The sequence below is a fragment of the Bremia lactucae genome, linkage group LG1, assembly GCF_004359215.1.
Source record: "Bremia lactucae strain SF5 linkage group LG1, whole genome shotgun sequence".
Taxonomy (NCBI): Eukaryota; Oomycota; class Peronosporomycetes; order Peronosporales; family Peronosporaceae; genus Bremia; species Bremia lactucae.
The window spans coordinates 2,802,124-2,815,158 of NC_090610.1; the positions used below are offsets into that span (position 1 = coordinate 2,802,124).

The 13,035-nt window shown below is 46.1% G+C and overlaps 3 protein-coding genes across 3 annotated transcripts; all 3 read left to right on the forward strand.

Annotated features, from left to right (window-relative positions):
• Positions 1-3,612: 3,612 nt before the first annotated feature.
• Positions 3,613-7,594, forward strand: CCR75_003794 (uncharacterized protein; the record flags this gene model as incomplete). Its single annotated transcript, XM_067961887.1, has 7 exons — positions 3,613-3,662; positions 3,722-3,896; positions 3,966-4,262; positions 4,325-5,209; positions 5,243-5,265; positions 5,398-5,532; positions 5,630-7,594. 7 exons carry the CDS (start codon positions 3,613-3,615, stop codon positions 6,762-6,764), a joined length of 2,700 nt encoding a protein of 899 aa, XP_067822910.1. The 3' UTR covers positions 6,765-7,594.
• Positions 7,595-7,857: 263 nt separating this feature from the next.
• Positions 7,858-9,768, forward strand: CCR75_003795 (uncharacterized protein; the record flags this gene model as incomplete). The annotated part of the gene is made up of 2 exons (XM_067961888.1): positions 7,858-9,522; positions 9,718-9,768. 2 exons carry the CDS (start codon positions 7,858-7,860, stop codon positions 9,766-9,768), a joined length of 1,716 nt encoding a protein of 571 aa, XP_067822911.1.
• CCR75_003796 (uncharacterized protein) lies at positions 9,769-11,955 on the forward strand (the record flags this gene model as incomplete). Its single annotated transcript, XM_067961889.1, has 1 exon — positions 9,769-11,955. One exon carries the CDS (start codon positions 9,769-9,771, stop codon positions 11,953-11,955), a length of 2,187 nt encoding a protein of 728 aa, XP_067822909.1.
• Between the last annotated feature and the right edge of the window lie 1,080 nt (positions 11,956-13,035).

A 13,035-nucleotide genomic window follows, 5' to 3' on the forward strand; every position in this document is an offset into this window, starting at 1 on the left:
AACAGTCCAATCCGATACCCGTTGTGATCGGTATTCGCCAAGGTTGTAAGCTTGCCCCGCTTTTGTTCTACTGGTGATGGAGCTGCTAGGTATTGCGGTTCAGCAATCGCCCGACTTGACAGGGCTTCCAGTGCCAGGTTGTCGGTCGGCACGACACGCGATCAACGCGTTTCTTTAGACTTGAAGATATTCCTGGAGCACGCGCGGCAGCTAGGACCGCTCAGCCTCGTTTCTCGCTTTGGTGCCCTTTCTGGTCTCCAAGCCCAGCAGGCCAAGAGCAAGCTGAATTTCTGAATTATTAAGTGCGATTAAAGGACTTACGCGGCATCTCGGTTCTACAGCCGGTTGACACGGTGCGGTATCTAGGGTATGAGATTGGTACTGGGGACTTACAGCACCGCAATTGGGTGCTTCGAATTCGGAAGCTACAAAGACGCCTGTTGACGGCTGTTAAAGTTGCGACCAATGTGGAGCATAGGTTATTGATGCTTATATCAATCGTCCTGCCGTCAATCCTATTTACGGCAGCCATTTCTCATCTTCCGAAATGCACGGAAATCAATTTAAAATTTGTACAAACATTTTTTTTGGGCTCGGGATACCTCTACCCAGGCTGGACGTCATAGGGGCAATGTCAGACTTCTCTTCACTCCTAAACCAAGCCGGAGGAGTCGGGCTCTCCTCATTCGAGGTAGCGGTTAGAACACAAAGGATGTAACATGCTCTACAATGGCTCACGCAAGCTAATGATAGATATTCCGGCTCGTGACTTTTCTGGGTTTATTGGGGTCGACCTACAACTTTCGGGATGGTCCTGCACGAGAGGCCTCGGGTGGGGGAAATGACGGCCTGGTTCGCCGGACCGTCTAAGGAATCGGTTGTGAGGGACTTGGACATGCATTTAGATCCCCACGAAGAGCATTTGGTTGACCTCCAGGCCGGAAGACTACGCATATTAAACCCTTGCTTCAAGGAGCCAGCAGCTGGAGGGAAGATATCGACTGGGTTTGTCGTTCCATCATCTTTTTTTCTGGAGGCATTATCTCTTCTAATTTTCCACTTGCGCGCGATTCATCAATTTTGGGGGACGTTTGGCTGGAGTAAAACAAATGGATACGGGACAGCCTGGGACTACCATTGCTTAATTCCAAATACGACACGACGGAAGATTGTTCCATACCGGCCTGCACATCCGTCGGACGGGACCGACCACGTTTATAATTCGCATTTTTCTAGCGGGACCACGTTTACTCACCACTTTCACACCAGACTACGGCGATGGGCAACGGCGATTCTGATGGTGTTTCCTCCTTTCTCATTGGACTGATTTAGCAGTTGAGTCTCCTTAAACGCTGAGGCATGCGCCTCCATCTCAGTTCGACTATGACTGGTAAACGGTGCGACGCGGACAAATAATTGGGACGCGCCGGTGCTACACCGACGGTCAGGTCCACCTGTAGCAGGGAACTGATGGGGTTTGGTGGTCTTTTATAACAGAACCACCTGACTCCAGTCCACGCTGGCGAGTACTCCGTCGGTCTTCTACGGCGGCGAGGGAAGTGGTGTTTTATGCTCATCCCCGTTACCAGAGGTTTCCCTCGGTGGTGGCCGATCGTGTCGCGAATGATTCCAGCTGGCAGACAGTCTTTCGACGGATTATAAGCTTCCCAAACGTCAGCTAGCGATTCGCTAGCTTGGACTCGTGGCAGCGGGTAGCCGCGCATCAGTTCCTTGTCAGGTTTGGATTCATGCACATAGGTTTGTGGAATTCAGGTTCTGACGTGTTATCGGATTGCTTCTAAGCAACTGAACCTCTATTATGCGGGTCGGCAGAAAGGCAATAGTTGTCGTGGTTCACCGAGGTGTCACGGCGTTAGGGAGTCTTTGGCTCACATCTTTTGGGACTGTTTGAAGGCACGCGCTTGTTGGAGTAAACTTAACGGGCATCAGACAGGTGTCACGGCAGCACCTCATGAGGATCCAGGTACTTTTTTTGAGTTGCGCCACAAGTCGTGCTCGAGCGATACCGTCACAGCAGTGCCACCGACTGTTTCTTCGGTTGCAAGACGATTACGATGCCGGAATCAAGGGATGAAAGTGGTTTTTATGGTTCCTCGTGAGCACTGTCTGCCTCTCTCATAAATGGAAGGAGCGGAACGATATTTTTTTTGCAGAGTGCAGACCACGGTAACCCGCAGCTTCGCACGTTTTTGGGCACACGGGGTTCGCCAACGCCGTGAGTTGGTGAAACGCAACCATCGCTGTCCAGACACAGCTGTTCAAGGGGCCTTTTTGCACGCCTGTCTTGACTTATTTCCTCTTGAGCCCTGGAATCATTTCTTATGTCAGAGGAAGACTTATATACTCAGAGAGTCACTTACTTCTATAGAAGTAATAGGTTAAACAACTCTGTGAATTGTAGAAGCTGGTATAGCTTTACAAATCCGAGCTCAAGTGATTTAGGGGTTAGGGTTTGTAGAACCAAGTGGCAACTAGTGCCCGGAGTATATACCTTAGAAAGTTTCTTTTCTCGTAGACAAATGCGTAAGCCTCAAAAGGCACTAGACGCTGTAAGAGCAAAAGGGGAACTGAACTTTATAATCTTAAATCTCACCCTCGCTAAATTAAAATAGAGTTCGATCGCCAGATTTAAATCTGGTGGATACCACATATATTAAAAGAAATTAATGGGATTTCAGTGATTATTTTAAATTGAACGAAATAGTGTTTTACCCACAGCAAATGTACCACAACAACAGTTCAATAACCGAAGTGTGCCCCATTACACCCTTCCCCATCAGAGTGTTGGCACCGAGTGGCAACATTCGCTTCATTTCCTCTTGAGGTTGGAATATAAAAAGCACACGCCTCGTCGTGTGGACGAATCTCGTCGGGCCCCAAATCCGTTCTTAGAACGTGGTGCCGCGGATAAGGACACCAGACCCTGAGCTCAACATAATTACGAACCCGCTCGATGAAGAGCAAGAGCAGGCAATCCTACTTTGTGGGCTCATCACCTTCAAGCTTGCCTTTTAACACACCCAACCTTCGGATACAGCGAGGTAATTGAGGGTGACCTCACAACAAGCTTGTATTTTACATGTGACGACACGGAAATGGTCACCCGTGCGCAGTGTGTATTATGAAGTAAGTTTAAGAATCATTCTTACTCAATATAATTAAACATATATTTCAGTTTTATCAATTGTTCAGATGACTGTCTGGAACCCGTGTGCTCGAGGTCTCGATAAGTACGCGAGAAAGTTCGCACGCAATGGGTTTTTGGCGTCGCGTCAAAAGAAGCAGCAAAAACACAGCCTCGTTTGCGGGCCGCTATTGCGGGAAGTTCCTTTCGAACGCGAGCATGACGCGTCTTATACTACAGGCTAAAATAATTCGCATTTTCGAGATTTATCATTTGATGATGCTTTAAGAACAAATTATTGCAATCTTGTTGTTACTTTTCGTATTTGCTGTGAATTGAATGTAAACCGCTTTCTAGTGTGTCCGTGCTTTTATATTGAGAGACGTCTGACTGTGCTCGTGTATGGAGAGGTGTTTCCATCCAACAAATATTTTTTTAAGGCCGACTGATTTTTGTATAACTTTGAAATGAACGATCTGATTGCTAGAGCTGCGACATTGCGCTCGTATTTGCGGAGGTGAGAGGGCCTTAATGGAAGCAACTCAGCTCATTTAATTAAAATATAGTCGCTTGCAGTGCAGCTCAGAATTGTGCTGCCTATGGAGATGACACTTTAATGGAGAACCTTACGCAATTGCTGAACGAGGACGTCGCTTTTGTCTTAGATCATACATTCCTCATCCAGCCATCGATTAAAACCGAGGAAGCTTTTCCTCGATCTCCTTGGAGCTCTAAGGCGTGCATTTCGAATGTAATGCAGTCAATCTACATTAAATGCTTCTTTACATCAAAATATGACAATTTTTATATTGGAACTTAGACCGAGTTAGTTCATCATGCCATTAGGCAGCTTCTAGCTCGCAACCACACCACGCATTGGGAAGATGCAAATCTTTTGACGCTTGGGTATCGTGAGGTAACACCTGGAGCTACGGGCCACCGAGTGACACAATCGGATGATGTTGTATGCTATTATCCAAATACGTTGGTAGCAGCTTTAAAGAAACCACTTTGGGGTGCTGTTCACAAGCTTATAGGTGATGATCTCATGATGCACTTGTTGCTAAATTTTACCATATTTGTGCAGCTTAAGGAGACACCTGACTCGTACATGCAGGTATTTACTTTGTGTGTGCTTTTCACAAATTGAAGCTGATGTGATGTGTAAATGGAGTGTAGCTCGCTGGAAAGAGTTTGCGTCAAGAATTACATCAGACGATGTGTTGCTCAATTGAAAAGCGAGAAAAAGTGTCGATCAACTTTGTTATGTACGCGCGTGCTCACCGAAGAAACCGAGCATTTGCGAGCTCCAATATACTAGTAAAGGCATCCGAAAGAAGTGGTTTAATAAGTCGCACTGAAGCTTGTCGAATCCTCCGAATGATCTTTCCCAAATTTGCAAGCCAAAAGCGGCTGTCGAAGCGCTTGATCAATCTTATTCCTACGATTCAAACGATGGTGTCGAAATTTAAAGTCTGTCCAGTTGAAAAGCTCGCAAAAGAATTAGTCCCAGTTAATGCTGGTTTTCGTAAATTTATGACGGATAATCCAAAAATTAAGCGTAAAACAGCAGAGTGGGATGCTCGCACAATGACGTCTCCACAGCCTATGATCCTGTCAATCCAACGCAAAGCTGTCGAAGATGGATACCTTACTCAATCTGAAGATTTAGCCTCACACGCTGATCGTAAACGCAAGCGACGAGAGGAAGCTATTGAATTGCTATCGAACGCATCAACACGCTTCTTGAAAAAGAAGCTGGACGAGCCAAATCATGTACAAAAAAAATGTAGGATCGAAGCTCATGGCGGTAGGAATCGCCGAAATGCCTATGACATCTATATTTCGCCAAAATTGCAAGAGCACAAGGAAGACATCTCAATACTATCAGGTTTTGCGACTTCAAAAAAAAAGATATATCGGCTAATTCGCAAGTTTTTGGCAAGCATTGTACCGAAAGATATTTGGGGAAGCAATGATACGAAGAAAAATTGGAAGTGTATCAAGACGATGCTGCATAAAGTCATTTTTTCACGAAAGCATGATGTCTTGTCACTTAAAAAGGTATTTTTTATTTAGTAATGGTCGCTTTGACAGTTGACTCAAGATGTGGCTGCAGTGTGCGCAAGAGTTCCAGGTAACGAAGATTGAATGGATGAACACTCAAAGAAGTGGAAAAACACTATGGTATACAAGACAAATGGTTTGAATTAGAAACATTATAACTAATGGCCGTCGGATCTTGCACTCAGTTCACCGAACGAGCTCATTAAGCGCCGTCAACTCGTGCAGGAATTAGTATATTGGGTCATCACGTCGTTGGTTTTTCCAGTGCTGCGGAATTTGTTTTATGTTACTGAAGCTGAAGGAACGGCGAAAGAAGTAATGTACTACCTTCGTCCGGTATGGAGAATAATCAGGTAATAATGTATGATGCCGTAGAGCTGGTGCTACTTCAAACTTATAAAGTGTCTGCTGGTGCAGTATACTTGCTCTTGATGACTTGGATGGAGAGATACTGCAACCATTTAACGCGCAAACTTTGCGTAGTGAGCGCCAGTTAGCAACTTCGCGAATGAGGCTACTTCCAAAAAGTAGTGGAATTCGTCCCTTGATGAATCTATCCAATGCGATTGGACACACTAAAGTCTCAGTCAATAAATCATTCGAAGCACTTCATCGAGTTTTGACGTTTGAGATGGAGCGACAACCGGAGCGCCTTGTTGGTGCCTCTGTTCAAAACATCGACGAAATTCACGCGCGGCTAAAGCCTCTAATTCGCCAAATAACGCAATGTTCGCGCTGTGCAGAACGACGAAGCGACTACCGTGATATCCCGATGGCTTATGGGGTTACTGTTGATGTCGAACGCTGCTTTGATACAATTCGACCGCGAAAGCTTTATCAGATGCTCAAGAAAGCACTGCAAGAGGACGAGTATTTAATTCGCAAGCATTGGGTTGGCCACCAAGTGACACCCTTGACTTTAGCAGACCATGACGAAACGCTACCATCTGCTTCCCTTTACTTCAAGCTGGAACGTCCAGCATACCCGTCCGGTGAATTACTTGGTTTTGATGAAGTGGCAGCTCGAAGCAAGATAAAGAACACCATGCTTGTAGATGGCGTGCTCTACGACTATCTCAAAAAATCAACAGCGCTCGGCTTGTTAAAGGAGCATCTATCGACAAATGTTGTCCACATTAATGGCCACGAATTTGTTCAGCGGTGTGGCATTCCGCAAGGTTCTGTAATATCCACGATATTATGCAACATCTACTATGCTCATTTTGAGCGACATGTACTCCGTAAGCGCTTCCCAAAAGTATGCGAGCCAATATCGGTTTCCTGCTGTCAACATGAAGAATTATTTCGATACACGGACGATTTTATGTTCATTACAACGGATTTAAATCGAGCGCATCAATTTTTAAAGGTGATGCAGGAAGGTCATCATGATTACGGGTGTTTCGTGAATGTTGCCAAAAGCCAAACAAATTTTGCAGTACAGAATGAGAACAATCAGACTGCAATATCATCGCCAAAGGAGTATTTAGCATGGTGTGGAATGCTGATCGAGCTGAAGAATTTTCAAGTTTACGTCAACTATGAAAAGTGAGCTTCGTAAAGATTTATTGCATTCGATCCCTGAGTACTAATACCCTGGCTTATTTTTTCATGCAAGACTCGGCTGCTCATTGATGCAAGGATCCATTCCTATAAACGAAACAAAAGCAATTCGGAAGTACTTTGTGACCAAAGTAATTTCTTCGGTCAGACAGCGCTGGCATGCACTGTATTTTGATCCCGAACTGCAATCGCACGACTCTATCATCATCAATCTCTTCCAAATGCTCTTGATAATAGCTCATCGCTTTTTTGTTCTCGTCGACATGTTGCCGTTCGTAAACAAAGAGATGCATTTCTTTTACAGAGCCATGCATCGAATTTTTACGAAAATGACGAAGAGCATTCACCGCAGTTTGGAGCAAAAATTAAAAAATACGGAGTTAGTTTCAGCCACGCAATCGTCGAAGCGCGTGTATGAGGCACAGAAAGACCAGGTACGGCAGGGTTCGAAATACGACCTCTGAACGCAAATATTTGATTCTGTGTACTATCCGACACAGGTTTGGACGGTAGGGCTTTATGCGTTTCGACTAACGATCCAAGCCAAGCAAAAGCGAGCTAACGTTAGACACGTTGGGAAAAAAATTGACTGGCAGAAGCTACTAAATGTCATATGCACCGAGCAAGACAACTTTAAGAAGCGAGCAAAGCGGACACAAGGCACTGCTGTACTTGATCTGGAATGGTTGTTGCAGGATCATCGCAATAAGCGCGTGTTGCAGCAATCGTTGTAGCTCGAGATAGATTCATCTTGAATTTAAGTCAATAATTATATATATAATTTCGTCTTTGTCGTCGACAAAGTCGCAGCACAACCTACGATAAACGCTATCCTCGCGGCGTGGATTTGCTTATTTCATGGCCATACAAAGTCGCACAGAACAACGATAAGAGGGTTCATACCGTAACGTTATGAGTCCTACCCATCCGCTGTGCTGTCAATGCTTCGTTGTCCATGGAAAGTCTTTGATCTTACTCTTTGATCCGAATAAACTTTACTCGGCGACGTTCGTGGGCCCGCTTCAACAAAGCGAAGTGAAACTGAATTGCTTACAACCAAAACGAACGCGTACTGCGTATGAATGGATGTTTGGACCTATAACGACTGGAATTTAGCCTGCGTGATCGTGCTGGCCGCGGCCATAGCCACGACGAGCGCAACTTTCTTGCTCGCGTTTAAGCATGTCAAGGTTGGTGAATCGGCCGTGCAATACATTACGTACTCCATATGTCGCCTGTATCTTATCTATTCGCTCGCGCATTTACTGCTCCACGTGAGCATTCTTGCAAATTTCGACGGACTCCAGAACGCACTCGGCAATAGAAAATTATCAAGTACAGCTTATTCGGAAGGAAAGATATTGAGATCGCTTGTGGTTACGGTCATTTTAATTGGAGACTGTGCATTGCTGTGTACAGCATTTTTTGTTACGATGCTGGCTTATGAAATGAAGCGTTTGATTATTAAGTCAATGGATCGTGGACCCAAGAACGAGAGCGCTACTATTCGCCGGTATTGCCTGTGTGCATACGGAGGGGCAATGTGCTTTGCAATTTTAGTGGCTATCTCAGCCTTTCTGTCTTACTCCAACGCAGAGCCACTGCAAAGTATTGCCTGCTGGATATTGCTCACAGGCATTTGGGTTTCTGTGCTTTATCCCGTATATGCCACAATTTATATCTCGATCCAAAAGCGCGCTCGGGATCCGGCATTACTGGTTCTTCACCGGCGTATCAAGATTTTTGTGGTTGTCTACTGTGTGCTGGTATTTCCATATTGTATCGTGCAAGTCTTATCTCGCACCTTTGATGACCCCATGATGAATTATATCGGCTTTACACAGGTCATGCACTACCTGTCTGGCGCAGGTACTGCCGTCGCCATTGGCATTAATGTTACGTGCTGCTATCGAGCTCTTCGACCTCTCATGCCTGACTCGGTGTATGAACAACTTTTGGAACGAGGCTACTTTATCGGTGAACTCAATCTGGCTACAATGAATGTGATAGTAGAAGCTCCTATTCGACCAATTTTCGTAGTCACCGATATTGAAGGATCTAGTCGCCTTTGGTCTGGAAGCCCCCAGACAATGGGTGAAGCGCAATCAATCCACGACGATCTGTTGCGCCAACAATTGCCACGATATCGCGGCTATGAGGTTACAACCGCCGGTGATTCTTTTCAGCTGGCGTTTCACTCTGTTCGTGAGGCAATTGAGTGGTGTGTGAGCGTCCAAGAAAAATTGCTCAAAGCCCAGTGGCCAACAGGACTACTTAAGCACGAAAATGCAGCACGGGTATGTGATGTCTGGACGCGATTGCTTTTCAACGGCCTTCGAGTTCGAATGGCCATACACAACGGTGATATGCGGTTGGTGTGTTCTCGACACCCAACAACAGGCAAGATGACGTATCTGGGGCTTAGTGAAATGGTAGCGCGCGAGATGAGTGAGATGGGACAAGGCGGTCAGATTGTGATTAGCGAAACGGCTCTTGCTGTGTATAAAGATGAACTATTACAGACATCAAGTGTTGAATGCGGTGGCAAAATCGAAGAAATTTTTATCATCCAGCCGTTCTGTATAAAGTTCGAGCGGCCAGAATGGAACATCTCGCTCCAAATGCACGAGGTGATACCATCTCGAATCGGAGACCGCTTTGGTTCTCATGTGGACCGACGTTGCAAACGATTACGGTTTCTTCCGTTTTTCGGAGCCACGACTCGGCCAGGGCGGGGTGACAGACAGGTCACTATTTGTGAGGAGATCAGTAACGTATAGGTGGTATAATTGCTGTCACAAAAAGGCCATAGTATATCGCAATGTACCATTCTTGCTGTGATTTTTTGCGAAGCGTGTTGGTAAATCATAGCGTCGTGACACGCTCTGGCTCCTCCATAACACCGCCATGCATGCCAATTGTTAAATACATTCCACCCCCAGCCTATTGACCAATTCGAATTGTTTTTGTGCCTACTACATTGTGTCGTTTAAATGAAGCGTCGAAATAGCGACGTGGTGTCTATACTGCGTCCAGCGCAGACGTCTCAGCGTCTTAGTTATTGCTACAGTCAATGCAGTAGCCGCAGTCGCAGTGATAGCATTGAAAGCGACGTACGTCACTTCGAACGGGCTTCGAACATCGCTCTTAGTGACTTGGACAATTCTGAACTCTTGGATGTGGACGATTTACAACTGCTTCGGCAACAGAATGCGGCCGACAGACGGGAGTCTGTACGCGTTACTGTTCGATTTCGTCCACTATTTCCTAAAGAGCAAGCTACTCAGTCGGCGTGGACGGTGCATGCAGCTACTGGAACAGTTGAAGCGGCTTTTGTCTCGGGGCAAAATGGTCGGCGTCGAGGTGTCTATGCTTTTGACGAGGTCTATGACGCACAACACTCTACCCGAGCAATCTATGACGGACTGGCGAGCTCGATCGTCCGCTCAGCATTGGATGGAATTCACGGGTCCATTTTTGCCTATGGGCAGACTAGTAGCGGCAAGACCTACACAATGCAGGGTACAGGACTAGGAAACAGGAAAATAATGCCGCAAAACGTGGAAACGGGAGAGGATAGACGACCTGAAGACAGTGACGGGCTGGTACAATTGGCGGTGAAGGATCTTTTTGATGAAATGGCAAGACGGCCGGATGTCGAGTATTTTATGAGGGTATCGTACTTGGAAGTCTACAACGAAACGGTCAAAGATTTGCTGGCGAGTGGCTCGGCTGCGACTGGCAGGAGACGAGGATCCATTGTACATATTCGCGAGCACCCTGTGACAGGCGTGTTTACAGACAACTCCGAACGTGTCGTCACGGACGCTCGTGGCGTACTCCAGGCGCTACGGGATGGCGAAAAGCAGCGTGCAGTGGGGGTTACTCGCATGAACGAGCGCAGTAGCCGATCCCACTCGATTTTTAGACTAGTGATCGAATCGAAGATGCCTTTGGGATCATTAATGCCGTCTGAGGCAAGTAATGACGTGGAGCGTGTCCGTGTGGGATATCTTAATTTTGTCGACTTAGCGGGATCGGAAAGTGCTCGTGCAGTGAGCTCTGGTGGCAAGCGTCTCGCTACCGAGAGCGGAAATATAAACAAAAGTTTGTTGGCTCTTTCTAGAGTTGTCGAATCACTTGGTAGCAGTAAGCCAACCCAGCAGGACCACACGAATTTTCGTGACAGCAAACTCACCCGTATCTTACAACCGTCACTCAGTGGTGCTGCCCGCATCCTCTTTATTTGCTGTGCATCGCCTGCATCTACTTATATTGAAGATACACGCAGTACGCTTAAGTTCGCGAGCCGTGCAAAGAGAATAAAGGTAAACGCAGCAGTAAACGAAGTCTTTGACCAACGCGCCCAATCACTAATGGAACTTGCTCGCGAAAACCAAATGCTGCGCCAGCAGTTAGAGTCATTAGCATCTGCAAGCCGTGATGAAATGGATGCAATGGAAAAACATGCCGCGCGTCTGCGCATGCGTGTGATCTCGCTAGAAGCTGCGGCTGCTGCCTCAAAATGGAGATCTTCCAAGGTAATGGCCCCAGTCTATGATTCAATTTACAATGATCACGCTGATCGACAGCCAGAAGTGACTGGATTGGAGCGAGCCACGTCACCGGTAACCTTGGAAAAACAAGAAAAAGAACTCGACTGTTTTGATGAAGAAGATACGGTTGTTGACAGTAAAAATACTTCACCTCAAAATATCCCATTAATGGTAGCAGATGCTGTCTGCACAACGTGTGACACTCTTGATAGCGCGCTGGCGATTGCCATGGCTTGTGAGACGGAATCATCAATGCGCATTAAGCAGCTTGAGGTGCAACTTTTTAAACTGAAGCGTCAGTATGAAGCGGAGCGTAGCAAATGTTCTGTTGTTGAAGTGAATGAAGACTTGGTTGATGATAATATACAGTGTGGCTTGAATATCGACGACGACGAAATGGATGAAACTCAGTCACTTTCAGGTTGTGATGAAAGTGACAGTGCCAGTTTGCCCCGAGCCACTAGTCTCAGCTTGGCTAGCGCTGCTCTTTTGGCTGTGATGGCAGACAAATTGAAAAATCAAAGCCCCACTGAGGCTCTCGCAATTGTGATGGCTGCTTTTGCGTGCATGGGAATTGTCGTGGCTAGTCTTGCTTGGAACATTGCAACGATGGGCAACAAGTGACAAGACGCAATTCAATGTTTTATGTGGTTTATGTGTTGTAAATTGCTGAAAATTCTCCATGGGTACTGTACGTCAATGCGTAAACAATTAGTATCACTGCTGATAATTTTCATTGGAAGATCCAGCAAATTGTGCTTAAGGAGAGCTATCCTTGGTCGATAGACAACGTCAACCGCCTTCTTTACTAAATGTAACGGGGTGTATCGTTACATGGAATTAACACTTAAAGGTTGTTAATTCATATATTATCTAAAAGGTAGATAATATTTGGAGAGTATTGGTTTACATAGTAATTTTCTAAAAGCTTATCTGTAACGGGCTAGAGTTGCCCTAATGTTACACAGTCCCCATTAAGTACATTTGGTACTTAAGGGGATGGTCAATTACTAAATAATAGTAATTAGACCCAACACTCGGGTGTGGTGCACATTTGTGACCAACCCTTGTGGATGTGATGCACATGGGTGCATTCACATTAGGAGGGATGACGCCCAGCGTCATCCATGATGACGGCTAGCGTCATCAGTTACGCGAGGTATCTATAAAGATACGCTCGCAATACATATTAAATGATATCTATAGAGATATCATTTTAATTGGTAAAAATAGGTATTTGTATTTAATTCTATTAAATATAAATCAGTCTGAAATTTACTACCTACTTGGTAAGTGCGCACGAGGAGACGGATTACCGCTCCCGTGACGTCACTTCACCAGAGTTCTTAGTGTGTTGGGTGAGGTCGCTTGCGCGCCCACCACAACTACCTCACTGCACGCAAGAGAAGCAGGTGCAAACCGCTTCCTCGCTGTGCTAGGGTGTGTGCTAAGTAGAGCGTGGCCGCATTACGACGTGCCCGCCTACACTTGGTAGCACTTGAAATCCTTCCCACGACCCGCATCTCTGCGTGTGTACGTGAGGATGAGCCTCAACATTGATTGGGCTCATTTTCCCCACCTCTCCGAACATCATCGGGAGGTGGCAGGGCTAATGGCGCAGGGACTTGGTGAACAAGCCCTGGCCAGGCTCCTGGGTAGTCCTCCTGAGCAACATGTTGCTCAGTTGGAGCAGTTTGAGGCATT